At 43.2% G+C, this 25418-nt stretch overlaps 1 protein-coding gene across 8 annotated transcripts in view; it reads right to left on the bottom strand.

Moving 5' to 3' along the window:
- Wdfy3 (WD repeat and FYVE domain containing 3) overlaps window positions 1-25418 on the bottom strand; it is a 231511-nt gene that overhangs the window by 122727 nt on the left and 83366 nt on the right. For all 8 annotated transcript variants that reach the window (XM_038344793.1, XM_038344848.1, XM_038344802.1 and 5 more), the window contains 4 exons: window positions 24721-24931; window positions 13623-13746; window positions 5987-6096; window positions 1227-1388 (listed from right to left, as the gene is read on the bottom strand). In XM_038344793.1, coding sequence (XP_038200721.1) covers window positions 1227-1388; window positions 5987-6096; window positions 13623-13746; window positions 24721-24900 — 576 coding nt within the window. In that variant the 5' untranslated portion in view covers window positions 24901-24931. The remainder of the gene's footprint in view (window positions 1-1226; window positions 1389-5986; window positions 6097-13622; window positions 13747-24720; window positions 24932-25418) is intronic.

Raw genomic sequence — 25418 nt, 5'->3', positions numbered from 1 at the left:
TGCTGAGCAGAGAACGACAGCTCAAACTCAAAAACCTGGAGACACACACTTTTCACTTTGAAGATAAGGAAACTATATCCTTGCTTACATAACTTCAGAAACCTAGATTCAACGATGTTATTAGTGTACTATGCACTGAAGTTCCTAAAAACCTCATCAAATTCATAATCTTCAGCACAGGAAGTGACGGACTGTAGTGTTGGCTGTACACACTGCTGTCAATGGACCTCTAGGTTCTAATCTTACGAGGCTGGAACCTTACCCTAGAGCCCTTTTCTACGGCTTTCCCCCCACATCACTGTTCTCATTTCCTGAAGACCGCAGCCACCTCACGCAAGGGCAATCATTTCGTATTTGTCATTCGTTTTGTTTTGGTTTTATTTGCTTTGTTTTTTAAATTATATTAGGTCCATGGACAGACTATATTCTAAATGTTTGAAGACTGCTTGCTTAAAAGTTTTTCTCCCACAGAAGACCATGGGGTGCTGTATGTGATGGTGCTTAAAATTGGCCTTTTACCTTCATTTAACACAGTGCTCTAAAGGAAGAGTGGCAGTGATGGGAAGGGAATTTCCAAAGTTCAGAGGAGTTGGCAGGAGACAGGAGGAGGTGGCGGTAGCCAGGAAGAAGTGTCAGTAGACAGTAGGAAATCCAACAGGAGAAGCCAGTAGACAGACAGTAGGAAGTGGCAGCAGCCAGTATAAATCACTATTTTCTAAGTTGAATATTTATAACCTGGCAAATCCTATCTATAAATAAAAATTGCATAGCATTTTTTGTTATTATAGGACATATTTCCAAAATCTCAATATGACAAACTCAGCAAAAAATTATTTCCTTAGCAATCTAATTTTAGAGACATCATTGATACTTCCCATGTAATTTTAACAGCTGGACCTGTTTGCAGGATCAAATGCACTAACACCTTCAAACATCCCCAGAAAGCATTTTCATATTCCTTCTGCAAGAAAATGCAATTATGAGGAAAAGCAATACTCTAATAAATGCCATGGAAAGTGAAAACAAGCAACCGAATGTGGGGGTGCATTCCCATAATCCCAGCCCCTGGAAGGCTGAGACAGGAGGCAGTGGCTTGCAGTCAGCCTGGCCTACAGTAAGAACCCGTGCTAGAACAACTAGAAGAAGACAAAACATCTACGTAAGAAATGCTCTAGTCATCTTACAGACACAGAAGCAACCCGCAAGGTGAGTGAGTGCCCGCTTACCTGTACAAAGACTTTCTGGAGCAGTCCGCGGCGCTCCGCTAGAGGTAGCTCACTCTGGGCACCTCCACCTGCCTCAGGCACATGTGGAAGGTCAAAGAACAGATACAGACATTTAACCAGGGTGGAAGGCACTGACATCGTTGTCATGCAGTCCACGGTTTTCTGGAAGACAAACCAACCGAAGTGAGTAGAGAGATGGAATAACTGGAGCTGGGACAGCTAACATGGTCACAAAGATGGGCTAGAGTGCCACTCTTGAATGCAGGGAAGATTTAAAAACCGACCAGACTGAGAAACAGTCAATTTGCCATTTGGGCAAATCTGCTCTAATCAAATATTAAGAGTGGTTTGCTAGCAGTGAAGTAAGTAACTTATTAAATATATTTGTTTATTAAGCGGCTTGTTTCACAGAACATAAACTTTAGGAGTTTAAGAAAAACACACAATTACCACAAATGGTGAAACTACTTCATCTCCGGGGCCTCTTCTCGCTCTCCTTTCTCAATCTTTTCTCTCTCTCTCTCTCTCTCTCTCTCTCTCTCTCTCTCTCTCTCTCTCTCTCTCTCTCTCTCTGTCTCCATCTCCGGGGCCTCTTCTCGCTCTCCTCTCTCTCTCTCTCTCCTCTCCTCTCTCTCTCTCTCTCTCTCTCTCTCTCTCTCTCTCTCTCTCTCCTCTCTCTGTCTGTCTCTCTCTGTCTCTCTCTCTCTCTCTCTGTCTCTCTCTGACTCCCTCTCTCACAAATGAAGAGAACTGTGCGTACAGTTCAGGATAAAGATGGCAGCTAAATACAACAGACACTAACAGTTAAGTCTGCTGGCACAGCTACCAGAGGAGGTGGAGACAGGAGGATCCCAAGGTCAAACTTTATCTGGACAACAAGGTAACCTTGAGGCCAGGCTAGTCCACTTACTCAGAGTCTGTCTCAAAAGAAATACTAGAAAAAGGCTTGGAGAAAACCTTAGAAATAGAATTCTTTCCTTGAAGACAAGAGGCTCTGAGTCCAATCCCAATACCAAAGAAATAAATGAATCAACCAGTAAATAGACTCACTGGCCACTAAACAGTGTATTGACATTTGTTTTACTACCACGTTTATCTCTATTTCGTTGGGATGGTCTTGGGTGGGAAGGACATCTGAGAGACACACATGAGATGTGCTGTCATTTTCAAAGATTTACAAAACAAAATTATCGACAATCTTTTAGGGATCATTTCAGTGTTGCTAAGAAGTATGATGTAATTATCAAAAAATCCACAGTGCAGTGGGGCAGAAAGTTAGACTATAGTAGGTACTGGCAATATCTTCAATTCACTTATTTACTTTCTCATCAGACATATCTATTGAGTATCTAGGGCAGAGGTTCTCAACATATGGCTCACAACTACTTGGGATGTCAAATGACCCTTTCACAAGGGTTCGCCTAAGACTTTCAGAAACCCAGGATATTTACATTATTATTTATAACAGTAGCAGTGTTACTGTAACAAAGTAGCAAAGAAAATAATTTTACGGTGGTAGTGGGGGTGTAATGGCATTTCATTTGTATTTTAATAAAGTTTGCCTGAAGATCAGAGAGTAAAGAAGCCCCAGCCTTACAGACCAGGCAGTGGTGACACACATCTTTAATCCTAGTAGCCACACTAGTTTCATAGAAACCAAGTGTTAGTGGTGCACGTCTTTAATACCAGCACTAGAGAGGAATATAAGACAAGAGGAGACAGCTGTCAGACACAGTCTCATTCCGAGATTCCTGGAGGCAGGATCTCAAGTCCAGACTGAGGTTAAAGTAAGTGTGGCTGGCTGCTTTGCTTTTCTGGTCTTCAGGTTGAACCCCAATTTCTGTCTCTGAGTTTTTATTAATCATGCTGGGGAGGGGTTACCACAGCATGAAGAACTGTATTAAAGGGGCATAGCATTAGGAAGGACGAGAACCACTGCACCAGGACATGTGAGACAGCCCATGGGAAGCTGTAGGCCAGGACTAGGAAACCCTCCCTTTCAAAGGACCATATGACTAGGACTATAACCATTGACAGACCCCTAAGTAACACTGATCTAAACCCCCCACTGACAATAGCAGTTACATGCAACCAAATATGAACGGGAAGAATCAACAATGTCTGAAATGAAACAGATAATTACAAATAACTGAATAAGTTGGGGAAACACCTAAAGACACTTGGGATGTGAGACCACATATTTGAAGAACTACAGAATCCAAAATGGCAGGTGCTTGAAAGCTACAATAAAGATGACTTAGGGTGTGTCATTTACACCTCAGACTCAACATGCATGGTCCTCACAAAGACAGCAATCGAGGCTCAGCACTGACAAACCCTGCTTTAGGTGGGAGAGCCAGTTGATGGTGCACACTCAATAATCCATGAGAATAGCCTCACACTCTAGCTTGACTCTTTTCTTTTTAAACTGGTGGCAGACACCCAATGAAATACTAACAAACAAGAACAGAAACTGAATTCAGATCATTAGCCAGAGGAGAGGGAAAAGGGAAACCAATCAGAACACCACACGCGAGATAAAACGATCAGATATAGTCTTGGTGGGGGGGGTGGAGAAGAGGGGAAGTTTCGAGAACAAGGCTTTAAAGGTCTGGCCCACTTTTGCAAAGACATCACCATTCCCTGCAGACTCGCTGCCTCCTTGGCTTTGGTTTGCGGCTTCTCAACCCCACATGCCACCACATAGCTAACGTGTAGTTCGAGTCTTTGTCATTTCTCCAAGTTTCCCAAATCCCATTCTTTCCTCTAAACCTCAACCTCACAATGTTTAAGGCATTTCTACTGTCGAGGAGCGACATGTGGCTCATCACCATATTTTATGATATATTTTATCTGCCTTTTATACGTTGAGTCAGGACTATAGTCATCTTGCTATCACGCTGGTGCCAGCAGAAAACGGCTCTCAAACAAAAGCAGCAGCTCAAGGCATAATGCGCAATTTGCTTTTTAAATGCATCATTTTCCAGTCAAATTCTCACTAGCTTTTCCTTCCCATTATGCAAAGCAATATGGTTTCCCATTCTCATCTATTACCGGTGCACTTGAGGCACGACTTGGCATCCAAACTGTGCCGTATTTGTCATCGTCTTAAGTGACTAAGGCGCCACTGGCTGTTTCCTTTGAGACTTGGTTTCATGATGTAGCCCAGGCTGCCCCCTAACTCACACGCTAGCCTAGGCTGGCCTCACATTTTTCCAACTTCCTGTCTCAGCCTCCTGATCATGGCTGCAGACCACCATGTCAGGCTCTTTTCTTAGTTGAAAAGCCAGCTATCCATTCATGGAGTCTAAGTTCATCTCCATCCAGTGATTTTTTTTTTTTTGTTGTTGTGTTAGGTTTTACCCCCAGGGCAGCCCTCTCACTATAAAAAGATCTTAATTAAGCATTTATAAAAAGTATTAGTAGGGGCTGGAGAGATGGCTCAGAGGTTAAGAGCATTGCCTGCTCTTCCAAAGGTCCTGAGTTCAATTCCCAGCAACCACATGGTGGCTCACAACCATCTGTAATGGGGTCTGGTGTCCTCTTCTGGCCTGCAGGCATACACACATATATAGAATATTGTATACATAATAAATAAATAAATATTAAAAATGTATTAGTAACTTTCAGAAACATTTCAATTAAAACTTAACACATAGGAAGTATTGGTAACAATTATTTCATTTCAACGATAATATTTAAATAGCACATAAGGATACGGTACTTTAAATTGAATCTGGGTACTGTGGTATAGGGTTCACAGCTATAGTTAATGGCAGAAGGAACTGGGAATCCTGCTAGTCCTCTAGTGCAGCCGCAGACACACTGACATGGCGGTCTATGTGAGCACTACCTGAAGGTTGTTATTTATGGTGACTGGCCGCCCCCATGACCTGGGATTGGGGGGATGTCTGAGATGCAGCACTTTCTAGGTTGCAATGTAAACAGTAAGTTCTGAAAATCAGGATAAATTGGTCTGGCAGGTTCTCTAAGCATCTTCAGTGAGGGCAGACAAACCAGGAAGCTGCAGAGAACACGGGCTGTTCCGAGGAAAAGTCCAAGCACCAAGAGCTCAGGCTGGTGAGCACTTTAAGATGCAGCTGCTAAAGGTACCCACTGTTTCTGCAGAGACTTTAGTAAGTGTCATTGTTAAGAACGTGAGGGTTTTCTAAGTCCACTGAGTTTAGATAACAGATACTGAACATTTGTTTTCCTTCTAATAGGTAATTATACTCCAGATTTAGAAAACCAAAGAAACCTTCACATTCCAAGATGTCAAATACAAAACTAAGGTGTCCAAATGTCTCACTCATGAGTACATTCGACATGTCTCAGGTCAGATAATCAGGTGAAAACATCTTTCCGAAACTCGAGATGTTAGCCTTCCTTACTTCTTGTAAAAATCAGAAATACTCATAAATATTCTGTGTCTTTTTATTTATTAGCTGAAGATATTACATGAGTGTACGTTCAAAGCCAGAATTTTTCTAATGTGAGTCACACACGCTGGATATGCCCACTGCTGGCTGGCTCCCTTGGGCCACCACTGGTCCATCTAGTTGCCTACTATGGTCCATAACGGTATATTTATGTGTGTTGTAACATGATGAAGATGGAAACATTGCAGCGCCTCACGGAGCTGTCATGAGAAAGAAGCACGGAAGCAGAACGTGCAGGACAGAAATGATTACTGCAGCACTGAAATCCCAAGACAGTACACTGAAGGGTTCCTTTACCAAACACCATCACTGCGCGCTCACCTGACCAGAGGATACCAGCAGGTTGATGGTTGTCAGCAGCATCCAGCCTCTACTGGCTTCTTCACTCTGATTGATCTCCAAGAACTGGACAATGGCCCGACTTGCAGCCTCTATAGAACCAAAGGGAAGCCAGTAAGCAGGGGGAAATCCCTTATAAACTTAAAACAACCCATAAAACTATCAGGGAAGGCATCATTTCCTAAGCACACATTTTATAATAGCATTATTTTGTACTCTATGAAAAAAATAAAATGCAGTCTATTAATGGATATTTGTGTGTGTGTGTATCCATATACAATTATGAGGGAAGACAATCTGAGGGCTGTAGCTGATGATGTGAGAGGGAATCAAGCAGAAAATACTACTTTACGATGTGTGTGACACTGTGAGTCCAGGGAAAATGGTGGTGAGAGGATAAAAGACACTGCCTGGGTCCATTACACCTGCACCCACAGAGACCATGTGACAGGCTAGCCTGGGGACGGAGAAACAGTAAGATATATGAGCATCCTCCCAGAATGGTCGAGTTAGGAGAGTATCTAAAAGTCAATTTAGTTGATTATGACTTTGGACTAGTGAAAATGGGACTGGCGAGAAGGCTCAGCAGGAAAGATGCCTGCTGATGACCATGACGACCCGAATTCAATCAGCAGGATCCACCCTGTGCAAGGAGATAAATGACCCCCACAAGTTGTCCCCTAATGTGTACTATGGGCACATGCATAATACATCATAATAAATAAGTTTTAAGAGAGCAATGAAAATGGAGAAATCTCTAGACATCCACCTGATTTTATCAGCAGTTTGCCAATTTTAAGATCTGGCATGAATAAAAACTGCCAGAAGTTCCCAGGGATGCCTGATGGCAAGACACCAGAGTGGCCCTGGTGCACTTCGTGAAGAAGCAGGAAGCTGACTAGAACTTGGCCGCTGAGGTTCACTGTCCTTCAGCATAACACTGATAGATAGCTCAGCTCAAATCTTATATATGACGCTGTGCTGGACACATTTCATCTTCACGCACTTGCACTTGAAGGGGTATTTTAACAGGAAACATTAAGACGTTGTTTTTCCGGTATTGGCAATGTTTGCAGTCCCATGTTTGAGCTTACTCAGTTTTCACACAACTGGATGAGGCATTTCCTATTAATAAGCCTCTCCGGTAAAAATTTTAATATGGAATAGATAAGTAATTTGCCAGTAGTGAACTCACATTTAAACCCAAGCTGTCTTGTCTGTGAAATATCAGGAGAAATATTAAAGAGAGAGGGAGAGAGAGAGAGTGAGCTGGAGGGTTCTGCTGGGCAGTCACTTACGCAAGCATGAGGCCCGAGCGGGACTTGCAGAAGCCATGCGAGGAAACTGTGAAGCTGTCCTTTGGACGTGGGCTGGGGCTCGTGGACTTAACTAATTCAGCTGCAGTTCCCTGTACATGGCCTGTATAAGACTGGGGCCTTAAACCTGGGGACTGTGGTGGTGGCTGGGATAAGGGTGTCATTTTCTTCACTAACACAGGCACGGCCCAATCACTAGAAAAGAGCTCCTGCCTATGCTCAAGCAAGGATCCTTGTTCAATTCAGCAGGTCAGAAACGGCAGGCAAGAAAGCAGGAGAGGGCTTGCCGGAGGAAGGGTTTCAGTGAGAGAAGAAAGGGAAGAGAAGGGAATGAGAAGTGGGAAGCATTAAACCTCATACCTAAAGTAAAAAACTGCCGTAGAGTTAAAAAGAATAAAAGCTGGGCTTGCAATCTCAGGACTGGGGAAGCAGAGACAGGCAGATTCTTGGGGCTCACTAGCCAGCCCAGCCTATGTAGAGATCCAGGCCAGTGGGAGACTGGGAGTCCTTGTCCAAAAAAGAAAAAAGCAAGTGATCAATACCTGAAGAACAAGCCCCAGGTTGGCCTCTAGTCCCACATGTGTGCATACAACAAATAAAAGCACAGTAGCCCAGCCGGGCGGTGGTGGCGCACGCCTTTAATCCCAGCACTCGGGAGGCAGAGGCAGGCGGATCTCTGAGTTCGAGGCCAGCCTGGTCTACAAGAGCTAGATCCAGGACAGGCTCTAGAAACCACAGGGAAACCCTGTCTCAAAAAACCAATAATAATAATAATAATAATAATAATAATAATAATAATAATAATAATAATAATAAAATAAAATTAAAAAAAAGCACAGTAGCCCAGAGAAACCTGATATGTGAGATGCTATTGGTGGCCTGGTGACCATATTCCTATGCTTATTAAGTTACAGTCCCTGGCCCTCTCCAGAGAACAAGAACCACAGGAACAGATTCCCTGCTAAGCCTTGTCCACGTGTGATCCTGGTCACTGACCCTGAGTGTGCAATCAGTAAGGACCTGCCGAGGGGGCAGCCAGACCAGAGTACAGGTGTCACCAAGATCCAACTTACTGTGGACAGCAGGGATTCTGCAACATTTAGGAAAGGGGAGTGACTTGGAGCTTGCAAATTTGTGACATTCTTATTACACCAAAAAGGAAAAAAATCAAAAAAGAAAAACTATCACTTAATGTACTTTAGCAACCACCATCTGAGAGCTCGGGTATAAACAGAAACTGTTTCTTGCAAGGCTACAAATGAGCCAACTGACAGGGGTGAGAAACCATACCCCTCTTCCCCCAGAGCAATTAAACAGACAAAAGGTAGACGTGCTTCCAAGCAGCTGAAACTCTTGGCCAGAGCAGACCAGTCGTCTTCACAATGGGGCAACTTTTATGTTAAACTGTGCATCTCCAGTCTCATCTGCAGCAGCTTTAGGAAATGACTTGTATTTTTCATATTGATCGTATCTAGCAACCTAATACATCGACATAATACCTGATAACCACACTGGTTATGAAAAGATTTGGTTAATGTCTCCTATATTACTCACAGAGGAGAAAAAAAGATTTCTAAAGAACTAAATCAACTTTAAAACTCAAAGCATTGTCATCTTCCTGGCAGAGAGGACCAAAGTCAGGAGAAATGCACAGACTGGGAATACAACTGGGATGCTCACTATTAACTTAGAAAAGTGGTCAAATGGGTTTTTCCACTGTGATTCAAGACTGCCAGATACTAATACAGCATGCTAAACTAAAACAAAAAAACGTACTTTTGATTTTTTAACTATTAATACTTTTGGTTTATATTTATCTGTACAATGATAAGCATTTATACTTGAAGGGTATGCAGTTTGTTTTGTTTTTAATTATTATTTCCATCATTATGGTTATGATACGTGTATGTGCCGTGTGCAAGGGCTTACATAGCATGAACAGGGAGCTAGAGGACAACTCTGGGAAGCTGGTTCTCCTTCCACCACAGTCTCCACACACTGAATTATGTCATTAGGCTCTTACCAATCAAGCCATCTTGTTGGACCTGTTTTGTGTTTGTTTGTTTGTTTGTTTGTTTTTGAGACATATTCTCATGCAGTCCAGACTAGCCCGCTTCACCTTATTCTTCTCCTTATTCTTCTGCTTTGACCCCTCTGCCACGCCTGGCAATGGTGTGTTTTTTATATATTCTGTCTGGCAGTGAACATTAATTCTTCATCATTGAAAAGGGCAAGGGACAGAGGAACAGGTAATGTCCTAGCTGACACACCTACATGCTCTGTGTGTCAGTGTGCCAAATAAATAAAAAGTGAAACTAAACCCAAAAGAACAAAGTCAGTAGAACCCTTCATGTGTCCTTTGAACACCTTTAACACTCACTTTTTGAGGAGGCAGGAAAGACCCAAGTATGGAGAGTATGGGGCAACTGGTACGTGGCTGGGAGTTATATACCCAAACAGACATAAAGGTCTAGACAATTTGTAGCTGGCTGATATAAGGGATGTCCCAAACTTTGCTAATAGAATGAATTATCGGGGATGGAGAGAGAGCTTGGTGGAAAATTGCATACACTGTTCTTGGAAGACTTGAGTTCAGTTCCAACACCCATCTCAAATGGCTCATAACTACCTGTGAACCTGTGACTTAAGTTCCAGGGCTTTAGATGTTTCTTCCGGTCCCCAAAGGTATCTGCACTCATGTGCACACACCTGACATACCCATACCCATGTTGATCTTCAGCAACAACATGAATTAAATCCTCATACCATAAACAAATGTGGAAGAACTGTTGACTCTCACCTCCCGATTTCAGTGTCATTTACAGCCAAGCAAAGGGATCCTCCACTCTTTAAGTGGGGAAGCAGCTCATGTAAACATATATTTCATTTATGGCATCTTTAAGACATTTTGTCTGGGCTGAGGCTGTGGCTCAGTGCAAGACCAAACTCCTTACTTCTGGTCATAAACATTGCGTTAGGATCTTTTAATTTCCATAACATTTAACAAACGTAAGTTGAATGATGAGTTAAGGGTTCTAGAGTTAATGAAGACACATTTTAGTTAACTCATCTCTTGAGCTACAACATGTCAACTTTTCCACTGCATATCAAGATAAACACCAAGAGGAAAGGAAACACAGAGTCAGTAGAGCTTAAATTAGGTCAAATAGGCAAACAATGTGCACAGCCTTAAGACAGATGCAAGTTCCTGTCACACACAGAGAAGAACTACAGTGAGTTCCAGAAGACAACATCTAGAGCCACCAGAGCACGAAATGTGTTAATGACAAACATGAAATCCACCCATTCCCTTTGTGAAGTCCACTGACAGCACGTGAGCTGTGCTTGCAGTATTATTATATTTATTTTATTGATGAAGAAACAAAGCCCTAAATAGGCCTGGCCCTCAAAAAAAAAAAAAAAAAGCCATCTGTAAATTTAGCTGGAAGATGGTATTAGACTTCACGGACTCTATTCTTGCTTCTTTTTACCGCATGTGCACACCTTAGGGATGTTATCACCTGAGGGGCTGTGGTTCTGAAATCCTTGGAGAACAGCACCACACACTGTTTTTCTGTCTGGAAAGAAAGGCTGGGTTGTCTAATTAGAGATTCCCTACAAGTCACTAACCCTGCTGTTGGAGGAGTCTGACCGTCACCAGCCTCTCCATCACTAGCATGGTGCCACTGGGAACTGCACTACTGGCTATAGCTGTGGCCTCTTGCATACAGCAAAGTCATTTGCAATAAACTGAAGATATTACTGCACACAAGTGAGAAAGCAACGCACAAACGTGAAATCTTTAAAACTCTAAATAAGATTAAGAATGTTAAATCTCAATTTATTATATGGACTTATGAAACATGATAACCATATACCTTAAAGTCCCTTAAAAATAAGATGTCACAGTGGGGAACAATAAAGGGCGTCCTGAGATTCTGAAGTTATAAATACTTCAGAATTAAAACTTAAAATATTTGCATAACTATTACTGTAATTAAGAGTGAGACACCCTCTGTTTAAGACACCTGTCATCTCATCGAGAAGATTAGCTTGGGTATAAAATCTTCAAGGGAGCCAGGAAAACAAGTCTGGAACAGAGCCAAGTGTCCTTCCACAGACAGTCCAGGTGTTCACAGGACAGAACAAGGATGAAGGTGGAGCCCATGGAAGCAAAGTTCGGAACTGTCCTCTAATCTCGGATGTCACTCAAGAGAGAAAGCGCAATGACAGCAGCAAACACGGGACAGAACTTCCCTTTCTGCCGTCTGTCTACAGCCACCCAGATCTCACACAACAAATCCTCGCTTCTGCTGTAGTTAACTAGACCAGGAGTGTACACTATAAGAGGGTTCGATTCCACCCTGGGCACAGGAGGGAATGCGGCCAGACAGGCTTACTGACCCTCTCATTAGACGTATTTCAGGTGCAAATGTAATCAAATCCACCTTGGTTTTAAATGCAAGTATTAATCCACTTATTGTACCACCGACCATGCCTGGATTTAATCCTCAATTAAAGACATTCTAATTGCCAGGCAGTGGTGGCGCACACCTTTAATCCCAGCACTCAGGAGGGAGAGGCAGGCAGATGTCTGTAAGTTCGAGGCCAGCCTGGTATACAGTGTGAGTTCCAGGACAGGCACCAATGCTACTGAGAAACCCTGTCTCGAACCCTCCCCCCCCAAAAAAAAGACATTCTAATTACTCCAAGACTGCTTAATGTGCATAACGGACTCAGGTTCAGACAGACATCTCAGATTATGTGCTTAGCTCTGTCTGCTGAGTGCCACTGCTGTGGTCTGAGCTGCCGAGCCAACTGTGACACTACACACAGATGGGGCACCTTGGAAGAAACCAGGGTGAGATTGGGTTGTGTGGATAGGTCCCTCACAATGGGACGAGCACACACATTAGAAAAGTCCTGAGGGCTGGCTCTCCCATCTGAGTTCAGGGTGAGAAGGCAGCTGTCTACACAGCAGAAAACCCACCAGCACGCAGGAACGAAGCAGAAGTGTACATACTGAAGGTTCCTAGCCTTCCTCCTTTCCCTGGTGCTGGCTTCCAAAATGCCAACAGATATTATGTCTTTTAAGCTGAGTCTGAATAATTTTCCAGGAAATCCTTCTTTAATGAAGACACAAGTCACCAAGAGTATAACTCAACAAGACAACCTCACTCCTAACTCACGGAACCAGGTTCTGCCCCAAACCAAGACTTTTTGCTGGAAGGAGGGCTGATGCCATCCATGCTAAAAGACCGTCCCAGCTGACCCTGGCTCCTCACCCTGAGCTCCTGTAGAATGACCTCGCTGGCCTAACAACTCCAAGGGCTTACTCTATCCTATACGTTCAGGTAACAGTACATCACTGGGGGAAGTCAGGCAGGAACTCAAAGCAGACAACTAAAGCAAAAGCCATGGAGGAATGCTCTTTGCAGGTCTATTCAACCTGCCTTCTTATACCACCTGAGGCCACAGGCCAGGGGTAGAGCCCTCCCACATCCATCATCAATCAAGAAAATGCTCCAAAGGCCTTAACTCTGTGTGCTGAGTGCCACATGGCGAGGGCATTTCTCAGCTGAGGTTCCTCATCTCACAGGATGGTACCTTTGTCAAACTGAAAAAACAACTAACTAGGATAGTTCTTAAGGTGATTATGGTACAACACACACACACACACACACACACACCCACGCACGCACGCACGCACACACGCAACACTCATGAGGCTGAGAAACACAAGAATGTTTTGGAAAAATAAAATATGTTTTGATTGCAGAAATCATGAGCATTTTTCATCAAGGAAGTGTGACTTAACCAGGCTGAGATTTAGGCAAACTGAGTAAGGACTGTCCTTCTGGGAGGAACACAATAAGAACAGAAAGAAAAGCACAGTCAACTCTGCAGCCTGCAACAGCTCATTCTGATCAAAAGAAAGAAAAGGAACCAGGAAAGGAGACGAGTACACACATGATGTCAGATCATAGACTGGCCTTGCGCATCATACCGCGGTTTAAGGATTTGTGTAGAGGATGCGGGGTGATGGCAGGGTGGCAGTGGAGGGGCCAATGGCCCCACAGGGCAGCTTCCAGCAGAATTGTTCTTTTAGACAGTCCATGCTCAAAGCAGCAGGCAACAGTGGCTGCGGTGGGGAGGGGCTGCAGCTGAGGTCCATGTGCCTGCAGCCGGGCTGCTCCCTACTGCATTTCAGCAGCGAGTTTAGCCCCCTACTGCAATGCAGCAGCGAGTTTAGCGAGCTGCCATCCTCTGCTTAGGTCTGCTCCTGATGCCCCTGTAAATACCTGTGGATTTGTTTGATGCTCTCCTCCGAATCTCTGTCACCATTAGTCGCGAGACTTGCGTTGTGAACTGCAGAAGGTCAGAAAATTTTTCTGTCATAGTATTTGGTGGAGCGTTTCCAAAAACCTGTAAATGAGAGAAGCATTTAGTGAGGCCCAGTCCCTTTGCCTGAAATGAGAAGCATTTACCGAAAGAGCATACCTGGCCACAAGTTCTCATACGTATGAATGGGTTGAGTATATGATTAACTAAGAAAGCTGAAAGGCACCACTAACAGACTTCAGAAAACATAACCATTCTCTGTGGAAGCCTAAACTGAAAACTCATGAAAGGGGGCGGTTTGCTGAGGGAAGACAGGTGCTCTATGGGAAGATGCAGACACAGACCTATGCGGAGCAGAGAATTCTTTCATTTTATTTGATATTTCAGAATAAATTCTAAACACAATCATTTTTAATATATAAGGCTATCTGAAAATGACAGAGATAAAGGAAAAAATAGAGGGCTCATAAATAAACTTGCTTTCATAAAATTTCAGGACAAATGAACTTTATAATAATAATTCTTAAAAACTGGTGTGGACTCACCACACCAGTGGTGAGAAGGGATGAAACAGGACGGACCGCCATAAGAGAAGAAGTATTTTAGCAGCTATATGGATAGGCTGAATTTTTTAAAATGTTCTTTACAGCTGAAAGGGAATTCTATCCTGTAAGCTGCCATAACACTACACTTCCCATTTATAACATGATACTTGCATTATTACTATTCAAACATCTGCTATAAAGCCAGCACACATAATTTGCCCACATTCTTTCCCAAACGACCATCACACTAGGCATTCGCAGGGAAGTTCCCTAAGTAAAGTTGGTTGTTTATATGCACATTGTTCTATAACCAAGTACTACCTAGAGACTGTTAAGGGAAGACTGAGTACACACAACTGTACCCCAAGCTGAGGAGCTGGGACCAGCACCCAGAGCCCAAAGCCAGTTTGAACCACATAGTGTCTGCTGTCTCAAAAACAGAAGCAAAAGCAAAACACCAACCAGCAAATAAAACGCCAGAGCAACACAAACTGCAAACCCAACACCCAAAAAGAACTCAATTAGTCAAAAGATAAAGTCTAGTGAACCATACTCGGCCAAGTCCATTATTCAGTCTCCCTAAGAACTATGCACCACAGATGGATGCTGTATGCAGTGGATGTCTTGGTATCTGTCAGGCATGTACAAAGTAGACTTCTCAGCATCTGCCATGCATGTATTTTATATGTATGTAGACTTTTCAGTATTTGCCATATATGTATGCTATATGTATGCTATATGCACTTGGTCTCACCATCTGCCATACATGTATACTGTGTGCATGTGGACTTCTCAGTATCTAACTATCATACATAAATGTTGCATGAATATACGCATGTAGACTTTTCAGCGCCTGTCATACATGTACTCACGTGGACTTCTCAGCACCTGTCATATGATGTGGGATTCCCCTCTGTATGTTGTGACTATGTTTTATTACTATTGTTTATTAAAGAAGCCGCTTTAGCATGTGGCAGAGCAGAATGTAGCCAGGCTGGAAGAACTAGAGAGAGAGAGTCGGTCGAGTCAAGAAGATGTCATATAACTGCCCAAGCAGCAAGAGGTAACAAACCATGAGTCTCATGGTAAAATATAAAATACAATGTAAGAGTTAGTTAATAAGAAGCCTGAGCTAATAGGTCAAAGAGTGTTGTGATTAATATAGTTTCTGTGTGTTTATTCAGGTCTGGGCAATTGGGAAATGAATGAGCAGTCTCCGTTTACAATCATACATGTATGCTGTATACGCTTGGACTTCTCAGTACAGTAATAAAAAAGACTTTATTTCACAGAGTTTAGTAAAATATACAGAAAACCCCACAATATCATTTTAATAAAGGATGTTTCCTACATCCTTATAAAGATACTGTTTCAAATTAAGTTGTAACTAATAACAAACCATTCTGCAAAGGTTGCTCTGGTCAAGGAATAACCTGTTCTGTCAATTTCACAGGAGGAATTTTTATGCTTCCAACAACAAAAACTGTTTTTAAAGAATTCCTCAATTGTTTCCTACTATAGATTTTTAAACTTAAAAATTAATTTATTCACATATAAGCATTTTGTCTACATTTCTGTTCATGCATTTTGTGTATACACAGGTTTGCCTGGGGCCCATGAGGTCAGAAGATGACCTTGAACTGGAATTACAGTCTGTGGTTTGCTGCCAGGTGGGACTGGGAACTGAACCTGTGACCTCTGCAAGAGCAGCCGGCACTCTGTACCAGTCCCCTCCCCCCATATGGCTCTTTGATAAATGTGTACTTTCAGTTAAATCTTTCTTCTGTTAAAAAAGACCCATAGCTCTGTTTTTTGTTTGTTTTGTTTTTGTTTTTGGTGATACGTGGGTCTGAATACAGGGCTTCAAGCAGGTAAGTAACTGGCAAGTAACTTTTAGTAGCTGGGCTACATATCAGCAAGACCAATATTCCATAACAAACTCAAGAAAAGATAGAAATTCAGGTACTTATAGAAATTTTGTACCTCTACTCAGGGATAAACATGTAATTTTAAAATGAAGGTGTCTATAAATATTCCTGAGACACGGATTACATTGATGCATACTATACTCTCCCTATAAGAATTAAGTGTTTCATTTATCTGAGCAGAAGAAAGTTTCTAGGTAAACAGCCACTTCTTCTAGTGTAAGAATGGAGATCCAAGCAGTCTTCATATAAGGCACACAAAACATTCTGAATATACATCAAACTTATACAAACTTGAATTTTGTTGCTTCATTTCTATCACAAAATCTTTTCAAAAGATAAAAGGAGTGTGTTCTAGCCACTAATCTGAAATGAACAAGCATGACTTCTACATAAATGATACTAGCATAATGAAACAGTACAGCTCTTCATTCGTTCATTCATTCATTCACAAAATCTTGCTGAATTCCTACTGCATGCCCAGAAGTGGTCTAAGAGCTGGGAACTCACAGGTAAATGAAGACTAAATTCTAGTGTCCACCAAGTTCATATTCTAACTCAGATGACAAATGCTAAGGAAATTAGCTTAAAATTCTAACGACTCAGTTCACTCCCTAATAACACACACAGACACACACACACACACACAATTACACACACACATGTACACATACACACACGAGAATAGCACAAAGACTATAAATTTTAAAATTTATAGTTTTATGATTTATATCTATAATCCCATAGCCTCAGACCTCAGAACTCCAGAAAGCTCCTGTTTCAGAAAGCAAAACATTGACTATTAAAATTAGGGGTTCAGCTCAGTGGTAGGGAATGCAGTTAGAATATGAGTCCCTGGGTTCTATCTCCAGCACTAAAAATAAATAGAAATAAAAATATTGAAATTAAAATTAAGGAGCTAGAGAGATGGTTCGGTGAGTTAAGAGCACTTGCTGAGCCTACAGAGGACCCAAGTTCCATTCCTAGCACCCATGACAGGATGCTCACTGTCACCTACAACTCCAGGACCGGGGGGATCATGCATATATACACATAATTAAAAAGAATAGCAGGCATTAGCACACACCATTAATCCCAATGCTTGGGAGACAGAGGCAAATGATGCTTTGAGTTTGAGGTAAATCTGGTCTACACAGTGAGTTGCAGGACAGCCAGGACTACGTAGTGAGACCCTGCTTTAAACAAACAAACAAAATCTTGAAAGTGAAGACAGCTATGTGCTATGAGGAAGGAAAGAGTCTCGTGTGGAGGAAGGCTTCTACAAGCCCAGCTGAGGCGGTGGCACGGACCCTAAGAATGGCACTGTATGATGCTGCGGAGGGCAGAGCTGTGCAGAAACCCCAAAAGTGCAAACGGCATCATGGTGAAGAGGCCTGGCAGCCTGGACCGAGGCAAGACGGAGGAGCCAGCAACTGAGATCTCAGTCTGGGAAAACTGAACAGATAAGGGCGCCTCTTTAGGTTTTTTTGTTTGTTTGCTTTTGCTTTCTTTCTTTCTTCCTTCCTTCCTTCCTTCCTTCCTTCCTTCCTTCCTTCCTTCTTTCCTTCCTTCCTTCTTTTTTTCTTTCTTTTGGTTTTTCAAGACAGGGTTTCTCTGTAGCTTTGGAGCCTGTCCTGGAACTAGCTCCTGTAGACCAGACTGGTCTCGAACTCACAGAGATCCGTCTGCCTCTGCCTCTGCCTCTGCCTCTGGAGTGCTGGGATTAAAGGCGTGCGCCACCATCACCTGGCAAAGTGTGTTCCAGCAATGCTCCATCTATAAACACTAGGTACACTTCCCCAGGTACAGCTCCACCACGTAAATGTCTTTTAAAGAGAGCATGGAGCTTTAAGGCAGGAGATTTGGGTCTTCTCTTTCTCCCTGTCTATCTGTCTATCTGTCTATTTTTCTCTCTCTCCCCACTTTCTCCTTTCTTCCCTCCCTCCACGATTCTCTACCGTGGAATAATCCTTCTCTACACTATGAAGATGTGTTGCTCTCATTGTTACTAAAAAGCTGATTGGCAGATGGCTAGGAAGGATTATTGGGGAGAAGGGCAGAGTGAGGGAGTCGAGAGACTCTCAAGCCAGACCCTCAAGAAACAACATGGGAAGTTTATAGATGAGGCAAATGAGAGTTGGGGCAGCACACAGATGAATAGAAATGGGTTGGTTTAAGTTGTAAGAGCTAGTTGGAGACAAGCACTAACAATTAATAAGTCTCCGTGTGGTTATTTGGGAAGCAGCTGGTGGGAAAGAGAAGTTCCCCTCCTATCAAGGGAGACACTTAGCACGTTCAGCTCAGGAAAGAATGGTTGTATGATGAATTTGTGACATTTGTGACCCAGACTGGGGGTGGGACGATAACTCTAAGGAACAAAAGCACCTTGAAACATATTCAATAATTAACTAGACTTAGAAACAAGGATTTACACTGTTTCTAGCACTGTTCAAATGTTTAACATGTCATTAATGTCCCAATAAACTTTTACAGAGCAGGTGCTGGCAGCATCTTCCTTTTACAGTTAAGAAAATTACATCTTGGCAGCTACTTGATGACGGTCCCAGCTCAGAAGGGAATGTATGATGCTTCATTTTCTCAACTTGACTGTGGAATCTTTTAGGAAAGAAGCCTTTGGGCATGCCTGTGAAAATATTCAAATCGAGTTCATAGAGATGGGAAGATACATCTCAACTGTGGGCAGGCCATCTGGTAAGCTAGGATCCTGAGCAGAGTGAAGGGGAGAAAGGGGGAACTGGGCGCCCCAGCCTTTGCCTCCTGGAATTCACCATTAAAACCTTTATACTAACTATGAGAAAATAAACCTTTCTTTCTTCTCTTTAGTTTTCTTCACCTTAGGTATTTTGTTACATGTCAAGAACAAGGCTATTAAAGAGTCATTCTGGGAAAAAAATTAAAGGTCAGTGAAGTTAACCTATGCCAAGATAAGAGCACAGGACTGAATATAGGGTCAGTCTGATCCCCAGAAGCATCCAGGATATTTTCTCTACTAATCTTCGTCAGAGCCACTTTCTGTAATGCTGCATACTGTTGTCCTTCGAGAGGTTACTGACTACGTCACTGAAAAAGGTACCGAGCCATGTGGCTAACATAGATAAGAATAATGGGTTAATATAAGTTATAAGAGTTAATAAGAAGCCTGAGCTAATAAGCCAATCAGTTTATGACTAATGTAGAGTTCTGTGTGCTTTCTTTGGGGCTAAACGGCTGTGGGACCTGGTGGAGGACAGAAACCCAGAAAACAGGTGACTTGGTATTCCAAGGGTTATTTTTATGGGTTAATCATCTTCTAATGTTAGCAGTGTTGTGAATCAAAGCCAGGGTCTCACACTGGTGAGGGGGGGTGTTAGTCCCTGAGCCCTCTTAAAAGGCTAATTTTTAATATCTACCTAATAAATACTGAAATATTTCCTAGCACTTGAACTAGTTTTGGCATATTCAGAGAAAAGAAACTAATAGTGCTATTTAACAGTGTTTATAAAGTAGGAGCCCAGTCTGTTATTATTATTATTGAATGATATCATTAAATAAAAACAGTTATGACTAATAAAAGAAATTAGGACATACACAAGATCTTGTTTCTTAAATATGTCACCATCTAAATTTGTTAAATACTGACTCCCATTAATCCTCAAATGAGTTGTTATGGATATAAAAGGCAACAAAACAGACCATCTGTTTGAATTTTGGTCTTTCACCTGGATATAAACGTGTGTGCCCCTGTCTAATGCCAACAATTTTAAAGCAAAGGTCACTTGAGGGATTTGGACACTGTCTTCAACTTAAATACTTCTCAAATGTAAACTGAAAATAATTTCAAAAGCAAGTGGAATTTCTTAAGGATCAAGTTCATAAATATTAATTTCAAACTAAGAGAAAGATATACTATGATAATTAATAGTGCCATCTTATGGAATTTCAGACAATGAAAACCTATTCATTTTACAAAACTAAATCCCCAGTGTTTCCTCTGTGAGATTTTGTTCTTGGACATAAAGAATATTTTTTAGATTGCCAAGTAAGTTTATTCCTCTGTTCTCAGACTTCCTGTGATCTTGAGGTCTGAAATGGGACAGCAGCAGCTGCCCCGCAGGACTGTGATGGAGCTCACGGGCGGCATTTCAAGACTGTGCTCAGCACAGGCCAATGCAACCCATGGCTACGGAAGTTTTGTTGGCCATAATGTCATACGGAGCCATTTATCACCAACAATACTTCCTGTTAGTGGAGAACACTCATGCACATGGACAAACATTAAACAACTCTCAATTTATAGATTTGATGGAAATGGTAATTTTTGCTTATTAGTGTTCACACAATGAGTATAATTTGTACATACTTTAACTGGTCATAATGGTATAGAAATAACATCCAATCTTTTCATTACTTGGGAATTTCCTAGGAACGTAAGTGTAACTCCTCTGGTTCCAACCCAAGGAACTGCACTAGAAAAGCTGAAAGCCGTTCTTGCAGCTGTTTTAGACATTGTCGCTCCCTGGAAATGTTCATAGTTTGAAAGAATCATCTTTAACTAACCATAGCCAATAGCTTATCACGATTTTCTTTTTAAGCCATCTATGAAGCAGGAAAACAGCAAACACACTCTACAACTGGTTCCAATATAACTAGCGACTTTCTGAACAGGGCTTGGTTCACAGTCAATTGCAGCTCCCATTTTAAAAACAGCTGTTTTCACCACTGTCCTGTCTCTCCTTGTGTTCATGCTACCGTCTCCTCCTGCGTGGTTCTTGCTCCTCCCTCTTCACACTGCTTTTCTGAAAAGGTCAGCCCTCCTCAGTTCCCTACTCAGTCCACTCACTCCAGACCCACAAAGGACCCTTCCGCCATTGAGAGCAGGAATCTAAGGTCACCGAGCAAGACCTTAGCCAACACTACCAGACCCATATTCACACCAGCAAAATCTGTCTCCCAGATGAGCCCAGTGGCCTTCTCTGGTCCAGTGCTTACTAATCCACCTGTAATTCGACACTATGCTCTCTCCTTCTTTGATCTAATTTTATACTATCTTTGAAAATTTACAAATTTCTCCCTTCATGAATTTTTTTTTCTTTTTATGAGCAAGCCTGAGTCTTTGTAATCTTCAAAAACAGCAAACTTTAGTAAACATACCATCTCTCTATGTGCTGGCTGATTTTTGCCTGCTTGATACAAACTATGGTCATCTAGAAAGAGGAACCCTCAACTGAGGAGTTGTCTCCATTGCAGTGGTTGCTAAACAAGTCTGATAGATGTGGGAGGGCCCAGTCCACTGTGGGTGGTGCCACAGCTGGCAGGTGGGCTTGGATTGCATAAGAAAGCAGGCTGAGGGGCTGGAGAGATGGCTCAGAGGTTAAGAGCACTGCCTGCTCTTCCAAAGTTCCTGAGTTCGATTCCCAGCAACCACATGGTGGCTCACAACCATCTCTAATGGGGTCTGGTGCCCTCTTCTGGCATGCAGGCATACACACAGACAGAATATTGTATAAATAAATAAATAGATAGATAGATATTAAAAAAAAAAAAAAAGGAAAGCAGGCTGAGCAAGCCAGTGAGCGCCACACTGTGGTTCCTCTCTGTTCCTGGGTGAATTTCTACAGATTCCCTCAATGACTGACTTGTGATCTAGACATAGAAACCAAATAAACCCTTTCCTTTTGCTTCTCTAGCGAGACTCGGCAAGCCCCTGCCAGACTGTCAGCACCTCTGCTGTCCAGACCCTTAAACTTCTTCCTCACAAAAACTCCCTAACATTGAGCATTTTGTTACAGCAACACCAGATTAAGAGGACTTCTACCAATTTCTTTTGTTCTATTTCTTTCAAATTTATCAAAGCCTGGTGAGTTCTTTCCACGCCCTATTCAACTCCTCAACTCACCGCCCCATAGTTCCCTAGGCACTGTTGGATTAGGTCACCATGGTTAGCTTCTGGGCAGTCTGTGAGGGCTGTCTGGGTAGACTCTGGGCACACTGTGAGGGCTGTCTGGTTAGGTTAGTCTCTGGGCACACTGTGAGGGCTGTCTGGTTAGGTTAGCCTCCAGGCACACTGTGAGGGTTGTTTGGTTAGGTTAGCCTCCGGGGCACATCTGTGAGGGCTGTCTGGTTAGCCTCGGGGCAAACTGTAAAGGCTGTCTGGATAGGCTACCCTCTGGGCACACTGTGAGGGCTCTCTGGGTAGGTTACCCTTTGGGCATGTCTGAGAGAGATTATCTAGTTTATATTAATTGAGGTAGAAGACTCAATTTAACTGAGAGGCATATGGGAAAGTGATCTGAACACTGAGTATTCATTACCCTCTGCTTCCTGCCTGTGGATACCATGTGACCAGCTGCCTCTATCTGCCACCATGCCTTCCTCACCACGACAGCCTGTGACTTCAAACTGTGATCCACAGTGAACCCTAAGTTACACTGATCACGAATGTCACCGCAGTAATAAGAAAAGCAACTACAGGTGGATAATCGTATTCTCACTTTACAGCCCAGAAAAGGAAGACGATTGCCACTCTCCAGTCAAAGGGACAACTGACGCTGGCACAGTGTAGAAGAGACAGGGGGAGTGGGATGGAAAAACTGAGAGATTGGGTGGAAGTCTGTGTACAGAATCGGAACTATCAACCCATCTCACGGCGTGGCTTTAAGAACACACTGGCTGTCATGCTTACAAAGACCCCTGCCTTCTGAGAGAGCAGCATTCAGGAAATAATCCCTATGGGGATTGTTAAGAATTTTCCTAACGCGAACTCTCTGCTGAAACAAAAATCCCAATCAAGCTGAATCACAACAAGGCAAATTAAAAATATCCAGGTTTAATGGGATTCCTGCGTTCTTGGGTGGCACTGAGGGGGAACCGGGAAGCGGCAGGCTGTTTTGACCTCCTCAAGGGTCAAGGCTTGGTGGGCACAGGAACGGAGCCAAAGACCGTGACTTATAGGTATGACATCTCAACTACATGAGCTAGGTAATGCAGCCACATCATCGGACCTGATGATGAGAAGGAGTCCAGAAGGAGTCCAGAAGGAGTCCAGAAGGAGTCCAGAAGGAGTCCAGAAGGAGTCCAGAAGGAGTCCCGCTTCTCTACACTCGTAATTTCCAAGGTCTTTTCAGTGTCTCATCCTTAAACATCAGCACGGTTAGGAGAAAAGAACAATTTCCAGAAGATATGGTCCAGAGAAAATGATGCAGAAATGAAGAAAGATTAGTGAGTCAGAAACTCAAGAGGGAGAGGAGGACAGGAGAGAGAGAGAGAGAGAGAGAGAGAGAGAGAGAGAGAGAGAGAGAGAGAGAGAGAGAGAGAGAGAGGCGAGAGCAAGAAGAGCTGGAGTGGAGGGATGGAAGGAGAGATAGGGGACATGTGTTAGAGGGATGGGGCAGAGAGAGAGTCAAGAGGAAGAAGGAATGGGAGAGGGAGCAAAAAGACAAAGAGAGAAGCCAGAAACAGGGTAGAGACAACGGAGAAAAAGGAGTCAGAAGAGGAGGGAGAGAGAAAGAGAAAGAGGGGGCTGAGGATGGAGGACAAAGAAACGATTGTGGCATTAGGGAACGAGTCTGAAGTACCGAAGGAACAAAAGGACGCACCCCAAGAGCCACCTTTGCATTACAAGGTCTCTTCAACCAGTGGCCAGTCGCTGAGAACAGTTAGGCACAACTACACGGAGATGGAGAGACTTGAGTGTTTGAAGCAGGGGGATTGCCTATGTGGTTGGGAGGAGCAGGAAGCAAATGTTCATTTCTTAGGAGGAGGTCCATTAGAACAGGGCAATGGGGAAGAGCAGGAGAAGCTCTGAGTTAAGAGCTTCAGGGGCAGCCACATCTGGTGGACAGAAGCAGGAGCTCCAAGACTGCTGAGCCGCTAGACGTCTCAGGCTACACACTGCAACCCTTGATCAATACCAAGATGTCATGGTAAAAAGCTGCAACAACATTGCTACATGTGAGAATAGAAATACACGAAAAGACCAAGTCTCCTTCGTCCACCGTAGCCAATAACTATCCGCTTACGGCATGTGTCAGAAAGTCAGCTGACCAATGCTGTGATGCCTCTTTTTCTCTGAGATGCTCTGACAAAGTAGCCCTGACAGGCTGGCTGGAACTCGCTCTGAAAACCACGCCTGTCTGGAACCCCTGAGTGCTGCTGTTAAAGGCCACACCACTGTGTCCATATGTGACCACTTGGAAGCATACAAAGGGCTTGGCAATCACACAAGAGAATAACGCAATGACAACTGACAATCTTCCCCCTCTGAAACTGAGCGAGTGCCCGCCGTTTCTACCCCAGGGCTGAAGAGGACAAAGTCAGCACAGTGTACTCTGCCAGCTTCAGTCTCTCTCACTACAGAAATGTAGAGCAAAACCAAAGTTCTGGAGCTGTGGGTGTCACTCTTTAGGCCTCAAACCTGCAGTCTTCTCAGTCTCCCAAGTGTGACTACAGGTGTGTGCTCACCTGGCTTACAGAAAATTAAAAAATGAAAGAAGACACATGCTGTCATCTACCCGTGACTTTCTGCCAACCTTAGGATTTCCACGGCACCAGCAGTCCTGGAAGGACCGTGTCCGGCCAGCTGGACTCACCCTGTTGAACACGGGCAGCATCATATACAGCTTTTCTTCCTGTTCTTTCTGGGTCATGTGCCTCGGAGGATGGCACAGCTCGCTGAAGAGGCGGCGGAGGTGCATCAGGCCCAAGGCGTTGTCCTGCGGACTGCACTCCTCCTGCCGAGGCCGCCCCATGATCCTCTTCACCATGTTCATCTTGGCTGGCGGGTGAAGCACACTTCTGTTTCTGTAGGAACATGTCAAGACATGGGCAGTCAGCATGGCCGGCCTTGCCTCGGGCATGCAAGCCTGTGAGAACTTTAAACAGTCCGCAGACTGTCCAGTATCTGTCTGTCTGCTTTAAATGCAGAGCTACGGCTGATAAACCTCTCAGAAGAGCCCTATGGACTAGCAACCTCAACCTATTTATATAGGATATAATGGGGCAAGTCAAAAATGCCTGCCATTCATTTAGCATCAAGTTCAAATTGTAAGAAGGGGATCACAAACCTTACTACTATGAGGCTTAACAGTCAAGTATATATGAAAAATCAGTGACCCCCAAACTCAAAACATCTAAAATAAAGCCCAAAAGAAGCGAACTCCATAATTTTCTAGTTTTAATTTAAAAATGCTTGGACATGAAGGATTTTGAGCATGTGATGAACAATGTTAGTCTGAAAATATATAAATTATATGGAATGATACCTCTTAAGTGTTTAAATATAGAAAGA

The sequence above is a fragment of the Arvicola amphibius genome, chromosome 1 (assembly GCF_903992535.2).
Source record: "Arvicola amphibius chromosome 1, mArvAmp1.2, whole genome shotgun sequence".
NCBI lineage: Eukaryota > Metazoa > Chordata > Mammalia > Rodentia > Cricetidae > Arvicola > Arvicola amphibius.
This window is presented reverse-complemented; position numbering and strand designations above follow the sequence as displayed.